The 19,357-nt window shown below is 40.6% G+C and overlaps 1 protein-coding gene across 1 annotated transcript in view; it reads right to left on the minus strand.

The window, feature by feature from the left end:
• Positions 1 to 15,537, minus strand: part of SPAG16 (sperm associated antigen 16) — a 351,259-nt gene extending 335,722 nt beyond the window's left edge. The window contains exons 1-5 of the mRNA XM_042822342.1: positions 15,483 to 15,537; positions 12,533 to 12,579; positions 11,938 to 12,036; positions 6,795 to 6,922; positions 1,620 to 1,757 (exon numbers count right to left, since the gene is read on the minus strand). Coding sequence (XP_042678276.1) covers positions 1,620 to 1,757; positions 6,795 to 6,922; positions 11,938 to 12,036; positions 12,533 to 12,579; positions 15,483 to 15,537 — 467 coding nt within the window. The remainder of the gene's footprint in view (positions 1 to 1,619; positions 1,758 to 6,794; positions 6,923 to 11,937; positions 12,037 to 12,532; positions 12,580 to 15,482) is intronic.
• Between the last annotated feature and the right edge of the window lie 3,820 nt (positions 15,538 to 19,357).

Genomic DNA, 19,357 nt, shown 5'->3' on the forward strand with positions numbered 1-19,357 from the left:
GGTACTGACTGACTCTGGTTATTGAATGGACGAACAAGAAAAATCTCATGAAACACCTCAACAGAAGCAGATAGAGCCAGGTGTCACAGCCAAGGCTTAGCCTAAGGACAAGGAAACGCTAACTCACTACCAGCACAGCAAAACCTCTCTGTTTCCCTCTCTATTCCACAAACAGTGCTGTTTCAATTCATAGAATACTCAAAACAAATAAGTGAAATGAACTGTACTAATGAAAACAAAGAAGAACATGTTATATTAAAAAATGTTGACAAGTGAAATAGGTACCACTGTTACAAACTGTTCCACGGTTACAGACATTCAACCGTGATACCAGCACAAAGACTGTGAAAGTTCTCCCTACCACTGCAGAAGGAGGAGAAACTGCACCACTGTTTTCATATGATAAACATGGAGCAAGTGCAGCATTTAACAGTGAATGCCAATATAAGGAATTTGCCCACTGCTGGTTTAAGTCCTACCAAAAAAAAGAACTACTGACAATAATGCATTTCAGAAGGGCCAGGCTCTGTATTGCTGTCTTCTACTGTGCATGTGAGAGCTCCTTGCCCTCCAATGTACACAGGAGACACTCAGCACTCAAAACCAATGTCCAAAGAAACTGCAGATGAAAATAAAGGAGTGTTTTATACATGGCCCATCTTCCAGTCTAATTGATGGTGCACTGTTTGACTTTATTACAGCTGTTTACATTAGACTATTAGACAACAGTCAACTACTTTTTCCAATTAAAATGTAATAAAAAAACATTATCTCTGGAAAGTAATTTGATTATAATCACTGCTGGTGATAACGACTATTTAAGATCTAAGTAGCTGTTGCTCATACAGATGTTAACGAAAACAGATATCTTGACCAATCTGGACAAAAACCAGAAAGATGGAGAGTTACTTTGTTTGGCTGCTTGTCTTACTCACTGCTTACGTGGTTTCTACAGGCCCATGTTTTGAAACGAAGCAGTAGGAAAAATCAAAGCAAAGTGTGATGTTATCTCTGAAGGTTAATTCCTACAGAACACGTGCAGATCGACCTTCCTTCAGAAAAGACTGCATCTCCACTACACGGGCTAAATATTTTAACTCTCACATCTTTAGTACAACTGACTTGGAACATCACCAACTGCAATTTACACATAAATGTAATCAATGAAGGTTATTTATACTGACATACTGCTAAGACCAAAGTGATTGATTTCTTGCCTCCTTTTTAAGAAGAAAGTAAATAGTTTTTTTTCTATGCTGACATTTTGCAGTAGTTCTAATTTATAGTATGATATGTTACTACGTAATACGAATGATAATTTAGGTCCTTCTTCCACAAATCATAACCTCTTGATTCTTTGAATTAATTTATTCTGATCACTGCATCTTGAAAATTTTGTTATATAGCCCAGTAAAGATAAAAAAAAAAAAATCAAGATTTTTGTTTCCAAAAGAGCACAGAAAATAAATTAAGCTTTAATTGCAATTGTCACCTAAAAGTATAAATACATGCAGGCAGCATAATGAACACGAATTTATTCTTTCCATTAAGCACTTGGGTTTACTTTATCTGGTCACTGACTGCTGCGTAACAACGTTTCCTTACACCACATGACATACTTAGCAGCACGTTTATAGTTGTCCAAATCTTCTTTCAAACGCATATTCTCAGCCTTCAGTTGCTGGTTGCAGGTATACACAGCTGGCACAAACCCAATGTCTTTGGCTGTGAACACACCTCTCTCTACGAGTTCATACCTAGGAGAAGACGGAAGGAGATTTTATTCCACGTTTCCTATTTCTCAGATCACTGGTGTTTGCCCTCTCATGTCAGCATTTACAGAAATTACAAAGGCAGGTATTTGCTAACTGAAGGCATTTAACTCTTTTATAATCATCAGCAATTAGCACAGTGCTTCCCACAGCTGTGGGACTTGAGCCATTCAGTCACAGATCGGTACCTTCCAGTCACGTTCACCTTCTGAAAGGACATCAACAGAACAAGCTAAGACGAACCTAACAGGCAATAAAAAGACAAGCTTTGACATTATTATTTTTAGTCTTGGTTTAAAGACATTTAAATGAGGAGCAGCTGGAAGTATCTAAGTACCTTCTATAAAAAAAAAACAACAAACAGTAATGTTAAAAAGGATTTAGCAAAAAGGTGAATGTCATCACAAAAAATGTTCTGCAGAAGCCATGCTTGTTCAAGGAATGACTGGAAGCTATGAGGATCTACCCAAGCATTCCAAAGCATAGCAAGGTTCAAGCACATATGTACAATCATAGGATATTTCCATGCATGCCCACGCTACAAAGATTATTCTGGAACCCAGTTCAACTAAGTACAAAACCTTTATTTCTTTCTTTGCTTCTATCCTGAAAGAAGGAAGGGGAGGGCCTTCAGCTGGTACAACCTTCTACAGACACACTGAAGATAAAGACATTGTGCAGCCGTGACATCAGCTCCACGTAAGTTCAGCAAGAACTGTAAGTAGTTCTTATCAGATGAAAACCAAGCATAGGAGCTTTATCCCTGCTCATCTTGACTGCAGCTGGAAGAAACTCACAAAAAGAAATGACAGGAACATAATTTCACAGGAAACTCAACAGTCAGTAAGTGCAGCATTCCTAGATCAAGAAACCATGCTGCAGAAACGAGAAGTTCTACAGAACAGGGGACTTTCACTTAGTAAGCGACTGTTACCTGAGATCTTTCAAAAAAAAAAATGCAGGGGAATGTTAGAAACCCCTGTATCCAAATGACTTCCCATAGTCAGCTGCTTATCTGAATTCTATGGGCGGCTGCAGAAACGCTCATTCCTACAGATTAAGCTGTCATTCACATTTGACACCAAAAGACATTAGAATTTTGAAAGATTAAGCTGAATGCGTCCAAAGCAGAACTCATTGCTTCTTCACTTTGTTTTCTTAAGCAAATTACAGCAGCAACAGTCTTCTAATGTCAAGAAGGAAGCTCATTTATTTTATGATTACTGACTGATGTGCAGATAGAATTGCTACCAAAAATACTGAAGGGCACTTCTCAATGCCCATGACCATAAATCTATCAATCTATTTGCCAGGAAAATTTCTTCACTGAATGCCCCAACCGCACTTCGCAAAAAATACCAACTTTCTACATGAGGACGTGTCAGACACGGATAATGGATGAAGTCAGCCTCCAGAAGAGCTGAAATCTCTGACAGATAATTTTAACGGAATACAATTAATGCTGACAAACTCACTCTCATCTAAGAGCTCTCCCAGAAATGAAGGTTTTTGAGCACAACAGTAGAAGTGGAATAGAAAAACACAAAACATTGCGAGACTTCATTTCATCAAGCCAGTCCTGTAAAACTCAGACAGCTCCTGCATGCCTAGCTGACGGCCAATTAGTTCTTGCTCTCATTTCATTCCATTACAGAAAGGAACTGCGATGCAAAATGAAATTAGTTCTGTGCACACAAGAGCTTTTTTCTTTTTTTAAGGTTTTCAGAACAAATGAGTTTTAGTTCTTGAATCACCACTTACAATTAACTAAGAATTTGGAACCCGCAGGAACAGATGGCCAACTATGATCTTATGATCAAAGCCCAGGGCAGGCTGACTTACAATAATACATTACTACTTTATCAATTACACTGAATTCAAGCTCCTAAGAGCTCTAAAGCAATCAGGTTGCAGACAGGCCACGCAATTAAACTAACTGATAGACAGCTGAGGATAATCTTTTATCAAAGGGTAACTCACCTAGAGATTCATTCAGAAACTATAATTTCAAGTTTCAGCTTTTACAAGAATTTCTTACAGAAAATTATCATTTTAATTGACAAACCCTTCAACAGTTTCAACAGAAGGCTAACAAAGAAATGAGCACAAAAAACAAAGCCCTGGTGTATTCTTCCAATCTATTATCATGGCATATAAGTAGAAAATTCATATTATCATGTTATGCTTGCTCTGTGGGCAAGTGACTTGTGCCAAACTAGATTAAGACAAAGAGGATCTAAGCTTCCATCTCCTGCAGCAAGAGACCAATTAAATAAATATGAATTTATGCTTCTGTGATTAAGTGAGAAGTTACACACTGAATGTGTAACTAGTGTACACAAACAGTATCAGGAAATACTTTTATTTGCTCCTGATCCAAAACATGCAAAGTGTATTCACTTAGTGCATTGCAAGTGCCCTATACATCCAAGCTGACATTCCTACACAGACATGTTTCAGTCATAACAAGCTCAAGCTGAGAACCACAACTGATTCCTCTGCATGACCTCAAGAATGGGAATAAAGGAAAAGCTGGGAACAACTGATTTTTATTCTCATCTTCGTAGACAGACACTCGGCATGACGCCTGGCATCAAGAGCAAGACAATATGCATAACCCCCACTTGGGGTTTGCAAGCAAACTTGAAGCTACTTGTCTATTCTTTGCCAGCTCTAATTGAAAAAAACTGAATCTGTTTTAGTGTGATGCTGTTCTGGAACTAATAAGCCCCATTTCTCTCAGGATTTACGAGCCTGGGGCACAATACGACTTCGAGGCAAAGGAGGACCCACAACAGAAGAAACTTCGGTCTGTCTGAAACAAGCAGATTGCTTCCACTGTCTTCAGGGAGTTATGACGTGGAGGATCACAACCTACATCCGTTTTCCTACCAGAAAAGGTTTTAAATCAATCTGCCCTTATACTCAGGGAAGACATGGCAGCTTTGCTTCAAATGCTCTGTTATGCATGACCCAGACCAACTTTTCAAGGTATACTAAAGAATCAGACAGCTTTTCACCTGGTACGATCACGTAAGTTTATTCACAACTTTAACCACGTTAAAAAGAAAAGAATTTTCAAATCACATTTCTGTAATTTGCCTGCAGGGCTCATTTTGTTCCCAAGTGAAGCATCTCTAGGTCTCTAAAACACTCGGAGATAAGCCATCAATTGAGTTTACTAACTAAAGGCAGCGATAGCTCCATGCTGTGTGTGAGCAGCAAATGCCTCATCTGCTCATCAGACTGGTTCCAGGCAGCCAGCAGCAGTGAGCTCTCTGGGATTAGGAGCTGCAGACTGTCAGATACATCAATTCACAGCTGATCAGCTCATGCACTTCATACTGCAAGAGCTGTCAATCCAGTGTATTTCACGAGCAACAAAAGCACTGTAAATTCTCGTATATCAAAGGAACAGAAAGTTTAAATTACTTTTAGAATATGCAATTTAATGTTAACCCTAATTTTAATTTCTTTTAAAGTATAGTTGGAAGGAAAAAAATGTGCAAAAAATAGTTAAGTGAAGAAAATGACTGAGAATGCAATGAATTTTTTCAAGACATCAAAAAAATAATGAGTTTGCCTTAAAATAAAATGATCATGACCTCTCACATGATCATGATTGTTTTATTTATATACCTATGTGCTGGACAGCATACCAAAATGTTTTTTTTTCAAGCTCTGAAATAAACAGATCATTTGCTTCAATTTAAGTGACCTTTAGATCTCAGACAGACAATTATTTCAAAGCAGCCCTTTTGATAAATTTTCTCTACGTTAATTAATTTCTCATTTGAAATTCCATTAGTACTTGATCACCACAGCGTGAGACCAAGAGAGCCGTCCCAATACATAATGAGGAACCCGAGTACACTAATCTGCCCTCACTTTCATTAACACTGTCAATTATCTATCTCAAACCAACAGGAAGTAAGGTTTTGAAATCAGGTATTAACACAGCTAGTTGCTATACAGTAGGACTACATCCTGACACACTGAGCTTATTGGTAATGCTACTGAAATTAAACATACTACTCACAGAGGAACAAAAATCGCATGGACACCTCAGGAGTTACAAGATAGAGCCCGCTAAAACCTGCTCTTGCTCTGTTAAAAAGCAATTTGAATTTTGCCACCGAGACAAATTCAGACAGTAAACGCTTCAAAGGAAGCTGTAGTTTCACAAAAAGGTCACTATTTATATCCATCCAGTATTAATTATCTTTGCCCATAAAAATTGCTAAACATTTTCCCATTACACTGCTCGTATCAGTCCTACTGCTGTAACAAGTGCAGAACCACAGTGCTCCTTCCTAACCATCATTTAAGTCACACTGAAATGAACAAACAAAAGCAAGCCAGCTACCATACTGTTTTGACTGACTTACTAAGTCATACAAAGTGTCAAAGACTGCTTATTCAACACAGCAGGTCTACAAAAAACGCCCAAATTCATGCAAAACAAGTAAAACAGACTCAGTGCTATGATACACTACAAAGCATTCGGTGTTTAAGTGAGCGCCCAGGTTTTGGAAAGCAAGAAAATAGCAGATACATGGTATTTCTCAGCACCACTGGAATGAAATGCTGGTCATTTTGCACTGGACTTACTTCATCAATCACCAATTTCTGGATTGCAGCTAGTTTCTAGTCTTTTGTGGTAGTCAGTGAAGATAAGAGTATATTTAAACAACACTCACAAACGAGGCATTTCTCTTCTCTGGTCACAAAAGAGGCCCTAGACCCTGATCACCACAGGCTTACAAGCACCTGGAGATAGGTGAGCACCTTCAAAGGTACCTGTTCAGCAGCTCCCTGGATTCAGGTTTTGGGAAAATCTGTCCTAAAAACAATAGTTCTCATCTAACAAATTTATTTGTCCAGTAGAACGCTGCATATTTGGGACTCATTCTGAAAGTTTTCTGGAGACGCAGCCTAAAATATCTGAAATACCTGAATCCTGAGCTTCCCTTCCTATTATTTCTATCATATCCTATTACCCCGTTATTTAAAATGTCTCACCATTCAGTTTGGAAGCAGTTAAGGGTTCTGGACATACCCAGACCAGCCAGAAAATTGCAGAAGAAGTCATCCATCGCTTCAGGTATTTCAGACACCGATTTCTCTGAAGTCAGAACTGCTTTGGAAGCCTGAAATTAGAACATGGTATTTTTTATTAAACCTACAAGAGAAATGTAGTTATCACTATTTCTGAAGTCATCTAAAGTCACAGATGTATTGGAGTACAGTTGAATGCCTCACTTCTCTTTGCTTATCACATCTGCAATCACTGATCTAATACCTTCTAGTATCTATGAAAGGTTACAGGGACTAAGTAAAAAATTACCTGATTTAAGGAACTGCTCTGAACCTGGCATAAACTGATAAGGGTCTGAAACTAGTTGAACTAATGGATGTGTCTCTGTCACTGAGCAGAGAGGAAATGTTAGTTCTCACGCCCCTTTGACAACCTTCAAAGGTACCTGTGAGGAAATCAGTGCTCCACCTTGGACATCTGCATTCTTTGGTAGATGACAGTACAGTGGCTTACTCGTCTGTTATATAATGGAAAAAATGAAAGAGCTGCATCTCCATCATGAGACATCTTGGGAAGCCCCACAAAAACCAGTGTTTCCTTTTCCTCTTAACATCCATACGCAGACAGTGAAGTGTCAGACAGCACCCCTACAAGCGTTAGCAGAAGGCAGATGGTACACCGAGGCTTCATATCCAGCCTCCAGTGCCACCATCAGTATAAACAGCTACAAAGATAAGGTCAACTCATGGGTTAAGGCCAGTTGCCAAAAGCTGAATCAAAACAAGACCGAGATTTTACAAGAGGAAAAACGCCTTTCAGACCTTATTGTTCTAATATCAATTTCTTTACTTCACCTAACTGCATTCTGCTAACTCAGTGCATAGCTCCTCCAGAGGGGTTTCAAGACATGAGGAGTTTTAAAAGTAAAACACAATACTGTAACTTCCTCTCCCAAAGCTATTTAAAGATTATCAGGTGAAGGAGACCGCTGCAACCTGGCAGTTACCTGAATACATAAACGCGTTTAGGGAACTTCACCTTGGGCAAAACATTATAATGGACTTGGTCAACAACACAAGCTACTAAGACTGAGTGCAGCCCTGAGAGCAGGACCCAGTGGTGCCCCACGTCATGTCAGACCCAGCTCCAGTTGCTCCCAAAGGAGCTGGGCGACACTGGGTGCATCTGTGGGAGAGCAGACAGCAGGAAGGGAGAAACTGCTGCACCACAGCAGCTGGAGAGAGGAGCGAGACATGGGAGAGACACAGCCCTGCAGCCAGCAAGGTCAGAGAAAGAGGAGGAGAGGAGGTGCTCCATCAACATGACTGCATAAATGACCTGGAGATAAAGGCATTTCTCCCAGTGAAATAAAAATGTGAGGCATTCTCTACACTGGATGATCTCATGGCCATTTTGTATGAAACAAAGCGTTCGATTCAAGCAACCTGCCTAACAGACAGAGAAAGTGAATGGGCAAGATCAAAGCATTGTAGGGATATGCCAAGTACAGCACAATATTTAGCATATATTCATTACTGGAAATACAGTATATCATCAGATAGGTCTACTTTCTAACTGTGGCAATATGTGAAACGAAGAGCACATCTGCAGACATGGCAGTTGCACTCTCACTCTTGCTTTTCTTCCTTTATTCTAAGTCTGATGTCTACGTTTGGTATCATCCCTTGCAGTTTCCCAAGCACACCTGTAATCCCCGTCTTGGGAAGAAATAACACAGCTTGATTCCTTTAATAAATGGAAATATGAGAGGAATCCATTTCATCCGTGCAGAGGAGAATTTATTAGCTAGCTCCTAGCACTGAGAATCATTTCAGGACCTGAGCAGAGAACAACATAGGGAAAAACAAATGCAGCCTATTTGTACACTATTGGAAGAGAGCTTCAGGAATGCAGAGGGAAAGTCCTAGTTCTATTGCAGCCCTCAGGAGCAATATTAGGCTAACCACTTTCTTTACACCCCCAGAATGGCAAATGGTGATTTTTTTTGTCTATATTTACCTCTTTAGAAATGAGGAAGAAGCAATTAATATCTTGGGAGTGAACAGACCCCCAACAGCAGCCACATAAACAAAAACATTCTTTTGACTCAACAGTCAGAAACCTTGAAATTATTTGTTCTCAACTAAATACTTCTCTTTGAATTAAAATCCTCAAAAGACTCTGAGCATAAGGATTGCACACATGACCAAGAAATCAGTCACCAAGCACTTAACCCTATAGATTTCCACAATACTTTTGGAATTTTGAGGATTTTTTGCTCAGTGAAGAAAAATTAACATTAGGTAAATCATTTCTCTTGAAAACAAGCTGGAACGTTTCTGTAAAACTCAGATTGGAAAAGCAGGAACAACAAAAACAACAACAACAAAAAAAAAGGTTCAAAGATTTTGTAACGAGATCAAACGAAATAATCAAACCTACACAGCAAAACAGAAGGGTTAATGATGGCAATGTGGCTCCAGGTTACCATCTGGGATACTAAAAAATAAAGGTCTCGGAACGCAAGTGCCAAAGCTCTATCTACTAAAGAAAGCAACTCACTCTGCTTTCTTTCATCTGCGTGATTTTCCAGAAGTTCTGTAACCTTTTCTTAGGGTCTCCACCAGCTGAAAACATCCTTTAATATGCAAAACATTCTGATACTCATTTTTCAAAACACTTGATATAACTTTATAATGTCTTAAAGCAAGGAGAACAGAAAAAAAAATGAATCATGAGTTATGACAGAAAAGGACAAAGGGAACAGAAACAGTAAGTACAATCACTACCATGCAAATCATGCCTTGGCCTGCACGACTCTGTTTTATATCAGCTGCCTCCGACTGGGGGGGAAAACAGCATTTAGAGATGAGGCTCCATCTGCCTCATTTCTCTCTGAGGATCCAAACATGAAGAAGTGCACTTCAAATGGCAATTTCCAGGCAAGGGAGCCCCAGACTCCTGCAAAGACCAACAGTTCCACTGCACCCAGGCACAAACCCAGGAGAGGGGAAAAAAAAAGCCAACAACAACAACAAAAAAAAACCCACCTCAATATCCCCTGCAGAGACATAGCTTTAATACATACATACCGGTATTTTAAAGTTGAGAAAAAATGCTGAAATGCATCACCTCGTCTGCTTATGTTTGCTCTCCTTCATTTAGCAATTAGTGCTAATGACTTCCGAAGGAAGTCTGAAAATAAGAATTAGGTTTTCCGGGCTACACTTGACCTTTCTCTTACAGAGTGTCAAAGAAACTGCAGTAGCTACAAATACCCACAGTTACTGAGTTGAGTGCCTGCATTTGGCAAACTGCTAAAATATTTCTGGATGCTCACTTGATCCATGCTTTCTCTGTAAATTTTCTCTTTTAAATAAACATTTGCACAAAACACTGAAACGCAATCTTCAGTAAGGAATTAGGCATACAGGTTACTATGAACAGCAACTAGACACAAGAATCACTTGGCACTATTGCAGTGAAGCTCTCCGAGGATGCAGTTATTACCTGATGTAACTTATTGCAGCCAAGCTGATTATTTACTGTGTGCAGACAGCCTTCCAGCGTGCCTCTTAGCTCACAGCTGGAGCATTGATTCAGTATTCCTTCATGGCCACGGTGCTTCTACTGGGGTCAGTGCAAGCACCTGTGCAGCGCTTGGTTCTCAGCACCACCGAAGTCTCTGAGCCTCACAAAACCCACTGCACATCCTTATGAAAACCATCCAGGAACTAACAAGTATATTCATTCTTGCTTCTTGCTTCCATGGCTGTCTGTCTAGAGGTGGAAATAATGATTTGAATTCCAAAATAATGGAAGCCAATTCCAAAAATTGAAGCCTTCAAAAAATGATGCAAGGCAGACACCTGCTAGCGTAAGTATAAAATCAAGAAGATCTTGAATTAAACTACATTTTCTTTTGATTCAAGTAAAGCTCACAGTATCTTCAGTTGGAATGAATGGGACAGATACCTTTTCATTCCCTTAAAACTCAATCAAGAGCAGTAAAATATTAGTTCCTTATTCCACCCGTCAAATAACAGAAGATATTACTCCTGGTTTCTCTTTGTATTTGATCACCAGTTCTCACATTGAAATAGGTACAACTGCAGTTATCCCTGAAGAGCATTATCCAATGTTTGGTTAACTATCAGTTTTAAAAGCTTCTGAAGACCTTCCCTTGCTTCAAAACACATCAAGACTTGGCTATTGCTAGGTTTTACTCAAAGTGTCATCTCAAAGGCAGAAATGATTGGAGCAAAAGAAAATACAGATTTTTCCTCCATTCTGACAGTAAGAATCATTCAGAACCTGAACTTAGTCTGTTTTGCAAAGGCAAAATATTAGTGAGATAATAGCTTCCCGATGAGGCTGTAAGACAGGGAAAAGCACTTCTCCATTAGATTGCAACAACTCAATAAATTCAGCAGACTGTATTTAGGAAAATGCAATATAATGATCCCAGTGTGCAACTCCAAACTATCACATGATGTTCTGAAAACCAACTGTAAACATAAGAGGCACTCAAAACTAATGCTGTATGTGAAAGGCATTCAGGGCCAGGCTGGATGTGGCTCTGGGCAGCCTGGTCTGCTGGTTGGTGACCCTGCACACAGCAGGGGTTGGAACTGGATGAGCATTGTGCTCCTTTTCAACCCAGGCCACACTATGATTCTGTGATCATTTTCTAATTTAGCACAATGTAGCAGTGTCTTCTTTATTTTTAATACAGAAACAACCTCCTTCAGCAAAGTATTCAGGTACACATTTCTGTGGGTGTTCAGTACAAGCAGTTGCTCTCTTGCGTGAGGGATCACATTCTCACTCATTCTACCCACAAAATAAAACAGAATCTCATTGATTTTACTCATGTTTTAAAACAAATTATGTATCTGAAGTATGACTTGATTTACAGCTATAAAATGAATGAAAGTTAAAGGGAGATGGCACGTAGGTAACTCAAGTTATCTTTTTCCATTGTGACACGTTTAGTCCTAAGTAAACTTCTAAAAAGTTTAGTCTTCTCCACAAAATATCTCATAATTCAGTTAAGTGATGACTTACTTTCTGACCCAGTAAAACCAGCTAAAGCACAGTCTTATTGATTTGTCATAAAGTTCTTACTAAAATGTGAGCATCTTCAGCCTGCTGTTGAACAGCCTGCAGAGCCTCAGCCAGATCCTCGTCACCTTCCTGAAGACTGAATTCATCATCTGCTGACACCTAAATGAAAGGATTTAGAGCACCAGTATCAATGTTTTATGAATCTTCCCAATCTACCTCCATCACCACTACTGAAAACAATCTCATTCCCATTAAAAATGTTTTGCCTGTTTACATTTTGTTTCCAATCCTTGGAGACATTGAAGGTCAGGCTGAAATGGGCTCTGAGCATCCCGATCTTGCTGGAAGTTTCCCTGTTCACTGCAGGGCAGTTGGACTAGATGGCCTTTAAGTGTCCCCTCCAACTCAAACAATTACATGAGTCTATGATTCTGTTCATTAACAATAATGGATACACCTGTTTCTTTTCAATACTTAATTTTGAAATAAAAGGTGTAACAAAAGCTCATAACAAATCTTCTCTTGACCACTCATCATCACACTTGAGAAAAGGGTTTCACTGCTCCTCCTAAGTTACTTTTATGCTGAAGCGAAGCAACAAAATCCAACATGAATACTACGGATATCGCATAAGATAATCAATTGAGCAAATTACCTCTTCATACTGATAATCATCCTTAGAGTAGTCTGTGATAGTAATTTCTGCAGGTTTTGTTAAGGCTGAAACGTCTGATGCATGCACACCAAAGGACAACCAGCTGTGATGAGCACCCTCAGCCCTGCTCTTAACCACACCAAATGGAGGCGAGTGCAAAACTGAACATCAGAGATCAAACACTGAATACTTCACCAAAGCTGAAGCAAGAGCCTTAAATAATAACCTCAGCACATCCACAGTACAAAGAGAAGTGAATCCTGAAACGGTAAAAATCCACTGCAAATTATTTACAGTTCCCCCAAATGCTTCAGAGGCAGACTTTTCATTAAAATAACAAATGGTGTGAAACAAAACTAAAATAAACATCTCATCCACCAGCCTGGCAGCTCTGGGAAGTCTAACCAAAATGTTTTCTGTAAGATGCACGGCTGTTTCCCTAGGAAATCAGTTAGCCTACAAACGACCCACGTAAATAAACTAGAATTAACTTCTAAAGAACAGTTGGCAATTCACTGCTTCACACACAGCCACTTTAAATGGTAACTTCTTTTTACAGAAGAAAATGAAAATGGGGAAAAAGCCATGATTTTCTAGCTCAATATCACTTCCCTAATCTGAAGTCTTCAACTAAAACAAACAAGGCAAAAAATACACAACAATACAGCTTTTTGCTACAGTTTGTGCAGTGCAATACATACAAAGTTCAATCTGGATTCAAGATGCCAGCACTGCAGCATGCAAGTTATCAGCTGAACTGCAACCATCCAGAAGGCTCACGTGCCTTACCCCTAAAGAAATAACCACCTTTCGTTTGTAAAGACCTGAGTCTTAAGGTGACAGTTAGAAAGGCATCATTTTGCTTTCTAAACAAACCAAAAAAAAAGTCAAATCTCTGTGTGAATAAAGGTCTAACTTTCAGTAATCAAGTCAAAGCACATCTGCGTATCTAGAACTGCACAATTACACCACATGCTTTCTACAAAAACCTTATACATAAATAGGAAGCTGACATGAATGCTTCTTGTAAGCTTCCCACCTAGGCTTAGGTATGTAAAGGCAAACACCTGTTTGACATGCCCTCATATTTTCTTCCCTAATTACTGCAGATGTGGCACAGAGGACTCAAATGCAAGTCACAGCCTCTCTGCACCTCAGGTTTCTTCCTCTGTAAAATCTTTATTCTCTAACTGGAATGATTCTCAAATTTAAATTCTAACACCTGAACTGTGCAGGAAGTCATAAAATAAAAAGGTTATCGTGTTTTCTTTCAGAGGGAAAAGCAAATAAAAACAACAGGAGCCCCACCCTCCAGTGATGAGCTTCAGCAGGTCTACATCTGTTCTCCATCACACAAGTAATCTGGATCGTGAATTTCAACTTCAGTGGCAGATAAAATAAAGCATACAGTTCAATTAATGCACTTTTTCTCAGCACAGTATTCCAGGATACGAGGATGATGTAAGAGAACTGAGGTGGTAATAGTTTACGTTATGGCAAGACTTTCAGGAGCTGCATCCCAACCAAGGTGGGCAAACAGCCAGGGACTGGGGCGTAAGGGTGGACTAGAGCTGTCTGCCAGCTCCCCCAAACAACAGGAACACTGAGGAGCAGGGTCTGACCACATGGCAGCGAAACAAATCCCAATCCCTGCACTTTGTACATTCAACGCAGACAGAAATACCCATCTGAACTGCTAATTACATAAGAAAATGAGAATGACAGCAAGGCACAAATGCACAGCGAAAGCAAGGAACAGCTTTCCGTTATCGTTCTAAAACCAGGGACAGCAACAGATGGGAATCTGAGACAAAGACACACCAATACTGTCAAGTTAGGGTAATATCCTAAGACTTCCTTTTTTCTTAAGATATTCCACCACTAACCAGACACACTCCCTTTACAGAATGGTCACATCACACAGCGTGACCACTTGGGTACATTTCTGAATGAACTCCGTGATTATTTCCATATACATGAATATGCAGATATGTATGTTGAAAACTAAACATCTGAACACTTCTCTGGGATTCCTAAGCCCCTTCATCACCTCATAGTGCAGTATTTATCAACATTAGTTTAAATAAAGGACATTTAAACCACATTTTTGACATCCCAACTTATCCACACCGTGTTTGCTAGTCTTTTCAGGCTATTTTCTCTAAAGGTATCTTTTGCATGGCCTGCAGGCGGTTCTTCAGCTCAGACTCCCCCCTTTGACTCTTCTTTCCACAATTATCAGATCTTTCAGTGCAGCTCTATCCACAGTATGCCTTCACAAGTAAAACACTTTCAGAAGAAAACAAGGAAAAGCTGTTTCCTTGCACCGATGCAAACAACAGCGCACAGACTAAACCTTTACATGAAGAATACTGATAGGCAGGCATACAATTACACCACAGAACACCGTTTTAACAGCTTTAAAACCACGACATTCCCCCGACAAACGCTGTGTTGCTGTTGGATTGGTTTAAACACGTAATGACAGAGCACTTTGTTCAGCTCACCACGCAGCTTTTTTCCTTTTTTAATGGGCTTACCTCCTAACCCTAGCAAGAGAGCTACACTATTGGCAGTGCCTGACGAAATAAGGATGATCTGACCCAAAGCGCCACGTGGAACCGGCAGCTCTGTGGTGTTTCACCACCAACACTAACACACAAGAGGCAACGAGAGGTTTCCGGTAGAGAATTTTAACTTTTCAGCCCCACAGGGGATAACGTTACCCCGAGGCTCAGTCGGGGTGCCTCAACGCAGCAACAACCGCACGTTCTCCCTTCCCAGCGCTACCCAGTAACATTTTCCTTCGTCCCTTCCTCACAGCTCCACGAGGTCAGCTCCCGCCCCGGGCCGTCAGCTGAGGGCACAGAGGGGCACAGAGGGGTCGGCGAAGCCCGAAGCCCGCCCGCCTCAGGCGAGGGGAGCACCCTGCGGCGGGACGGAAGGATACTCTGCAGGTAGACCGACGCCTCAGAGCCCGCCGCCTCCTCCTCATCCGCCTCCATGGCTGCAGCGTCCTGCCGTTGCCTGGGCGCCGCTGCTCTCGCGAGAGGAGGCGGCGTGACTCGAGATGGCGCTCGCCGCCCCTCCGGTTTCCCGCCTTAGTCCCGCGGCGGGGCGCGCGGGCTGAGCGCGAGGCGGAGGTGCTCGCGCCGTGCTTCGGGCAGCTCAGGAGCAGCACTGCGGGGCGGGAGACACCTCGGTTTCTGTGGAGCCTCCTACCGGCTTTTTGCTGGGAACTTTCTGACTGGGAATCACTTGGGAAGGAGGCATCCCGTAACGAAGTGCTGAGCAGTTCCCTCCTCTGCTTCAGTCTCATCTCCCTCTGCAGTCCCTATAAATTTTTCCCTAGTCTTGACCACCCCCTTAAAATGTGTCAGCGCATGGTATCCCCAATTGAACACAACTCTTGCAAGCTTTAGAAGGGCTAGGAGAACTACTTCCAGAGGGATCAAAAGGAATAACAATTAATGGGAAGGACAAAAGGATCTCAGTCCTCTTGTTTATTACAGGAATGGTTAAGTGCGATCAAAGCACACGGGGAACAGACTTGATAAGAAAGAATGAGCAAAGATACAGGCATAACCAACCATCAAGAATGGAATCAATGTAAATTACAGCTAATAACAAAGAGCGAATCTTTAAATAACATTTGACTGATTGCCAAGTGTAATGAAAACTTCTAGGAGGCTTTTAGTGATGACAGAGTTCTTTGTAGTTGTTCTGCATTCAGACCCCTGATTCACCCTGCTTTATAGCCCTATAGCAGCCTGAGTTATAAATGATTATCTTCTCCCAAATAGAATAACCAGTGTTGTCACTCTGTCCCCTACCTTCTCCTGAGGAAGACGTGGAAGCAGCATCTGCTGGAGCTGGAGCATTTCATTAGACAGGCTGTTTACTTTTCTCACACGGCAAAGACTACGTACCTCAGCTGCATCTCAGCCAGGAAAGTTTTGTTATTTGAAGAGATGGTTGGTGGGTAATCTGCAATGATCCAGAAAGTGTTGCTACTACTCCCAAGCTTGAAAAGCCAGATGCTCTTCCATTGGCTGAAGAAGCATGAGGCACTGTCTTGCTCAGAGCAAAATATCCACCAAGCAAAACCAACAACAGTTCTGAGAAGTTGAGTTACAAAACCAGACCGTCCATCCAAGCTGCTTCCAATGACTTTCAGGCCCATGCAAGAAGATCTCCAGGTGTCCAGTTCCCGTGCTTCATTACAATAAAGAATCTGCTGACCCTCTGACTTTTGCATGCACATTTCTCGTTGTCTTCAGTGCATCTTTGGGGGAGAAGGGACAAAAGAAAGCTGTCAACTCACCTTTCTGAACGAGCACACAGTTTTGCCTGAAATACGATATGGACATCATGGTGACAGTGAAAAGGCCGTTGTCCACGTGGCCATGGTGCAGCATGGGACCACAGCTGGAAGCTAGAACGAGCTGGCAAACACCTTGTTCCAACTTCTGCTGTGCCATCTGCTTTCTAGTTAGGCAACCGACATTAAATGCATTTTCTCTGTATTACCATCTGGCAGCTGCTTGTACAACAACAGAACAAGACACAGAATTTGGCTAGCAGTTATCTTAAGAATCGTATCAAGGATACTTGAAACGCTGATTCTGACACAGAAATGGCTTGCAAGAAGGAGAGTTCCTTTAGCTGATGGCCTCACGTGCACAGTTTTGCCGGTAAGAAAATGGAATGGGAAGTTCTATATCCTTGTCTTTTGCATGTATTTATGTTACAGAAGTCCCATAAAAGTTTCTAAGGGGGTAACCATACAGGTTTCTGAAGGGTGTAATATTGTATGCAGTTAAATTTTGTTGAACGCATCTACGCTTTTGCTGTGCAATGGATGTATGTTTCCTTTTCCAAAATCAGAGGAAACGACGTATGCCAAAAGTGAGCTTGGTAAAGAAAAATCACAGTAATTAAGTACAGACACAAGTCTCAAAAAATATTTTAACGAATTTCATCTAAGAATTTAAGAATAGTCAGCTATAGCGCAACTGGAGATTGAAATATAGTGAAACAGCTGCAGCGACAGGGCTTCACATTTCTGAATGCCAAATTAGTAAAGCTTAGGGGGCCATTGTAACCTTGCTGGGTTTTAAATGTAACAGAAAGGGGTGATTTAAGACGTGCAGTAGAAGATTCAAGGAATGATTCCCTGACAAAACAAATCAATATAAATTTTGTTCTCTACTTCCTGCTGTGCATTCCTGCCTCCTTCCTGTCCTTGTGCTGATGCTCAAAAGATCCTCATAATTTAAACCATCGGAAAACCAATCCAGAAGAAAAAGAGGTTGTTGGTTGGTTGGGTTTTTTTCTTCCCTTGATTTAATTTTTTTTTTCCTTAATTTCAGGAAGAGCAAAACTGAATTGTAAGATATTTGGCAGTCAGACTTAAGCATGAGTTATTTGATGCAGTGCTATTTTGTCTCTACTCTGCTGAGGAATATTCAGTGTTTAATCTTCTACGTTTCCAGACATTTCTATAGATTAGACCTAGAATATACTGAGTCTCTGGAAAGCGGGCTTTGAGTTGACTTCATAAAAATGAGAATTTCAGATTCTAAATGCATCAGCAGTTCTGCCGATTCTCATTCTTCTAAGCACTTTATTAAAAGCATAACTACCATTGCAATACCAGTCTTGCAATTCAATCACCTGATCCAAAATCCATTCTTTGAAGGATTACTTAACTTTAGTCTGGTTTCAATTTCACGCAGCTTTTTCACACGGAAGCGTGCAAGGCGATCTCTTAAAAGCCACAATATGAGTGCAAGCAGAAGTATGAATAGGTTTGAATTCACTTACGAAAAAATTCGAGTGTGACTTATTTGAGTAAGCAATATAGAAGTACAGTTGATGGCTGTACAGATTTTACAGGGCACAGAGCCGTGAAGTACAAGTTTTCTACTGCAGACAGGAGTATAATGTATACAGTCTAGCCTGCACACCCCAATGTATAATAGAAGTTAATCTGCCCATGCTGATGCTGCTGTTTCCAAGAACAACAGCCTCCATATCTTCTGCCATTGTTCCCTTTGAAATTTCTCAGGAACATTGGACAGATGGTGCATTTTGACTCCCCATGCACTGAATTGGGAGTATTTCTGTAGCACAGGCAGGAATAAATTGTACTAAAAGAGAGAAGAGAGTTGACGAAGTCATTTTTGATTTTAGAAGTGGAAGTGACCCGTGTTCTTTCAGAACTCCAGTTCTATGAGCACAGAGTTATTTATGCAGCTTAAAGGAACTAATGATCATCTGTTACTGGTAATTAGAGGCTTTCTGTGCCACAGTTTCTTCTGCTCTTTGAAACTAAGTCTAGTTAACATGGGTTTCCATATTACACATTGTTAAATGGTGGAGTAGCTGCTTTGTGCTGCAAGTTACCTGAATTTGAAAAGCATCCTCCTTTACAAAAAAAAAAAACAAACATGGGAAACAAAAACCTGTGCTGTCCTAATCAGTGCACAGTGACAGAGACAAGAACTGAGATGCCTTGTTAGAAAATGCACGGAGGACAACTAACAGAAAGCTAACAGCAGTGATTACTTTGTTACACCGTGCTTCCAAGTAATGAACTACTTATTACTTAGACAATGCATCTTCCCTTCAGAAGTCTGAGTCTTGTACCGATGAGCACATGCCGGAGTCATTGTGATGTTTTCCTGCTCCCCTTCTTTACCTGCTTCATTTGTTTAAACAATAATAATAATATTAAAAAAAAAAAAAGATAAAAATACGCGCACGAAAACCCAACGTGGCCAAGCTTTCTGTCAATCAGCTTCAACACGGATTGAAAAGAAT

This window comes from Centrocercus urophasianus, unplaced genomic scaffold (assembly GCF_019232065.1).
Source record: "Centrocercus urophasianus isolate 14NV4802_14NV808 unplaced genomic scaffold, USGS_Curo_1.0 seq_20, whole genome shotgun sequence".
NCBI lineage: Eukaryota > Metazoa > Chordata > Aves > Galliformes > Phasianidae > Centrocercus > Centrocercus urophasianus.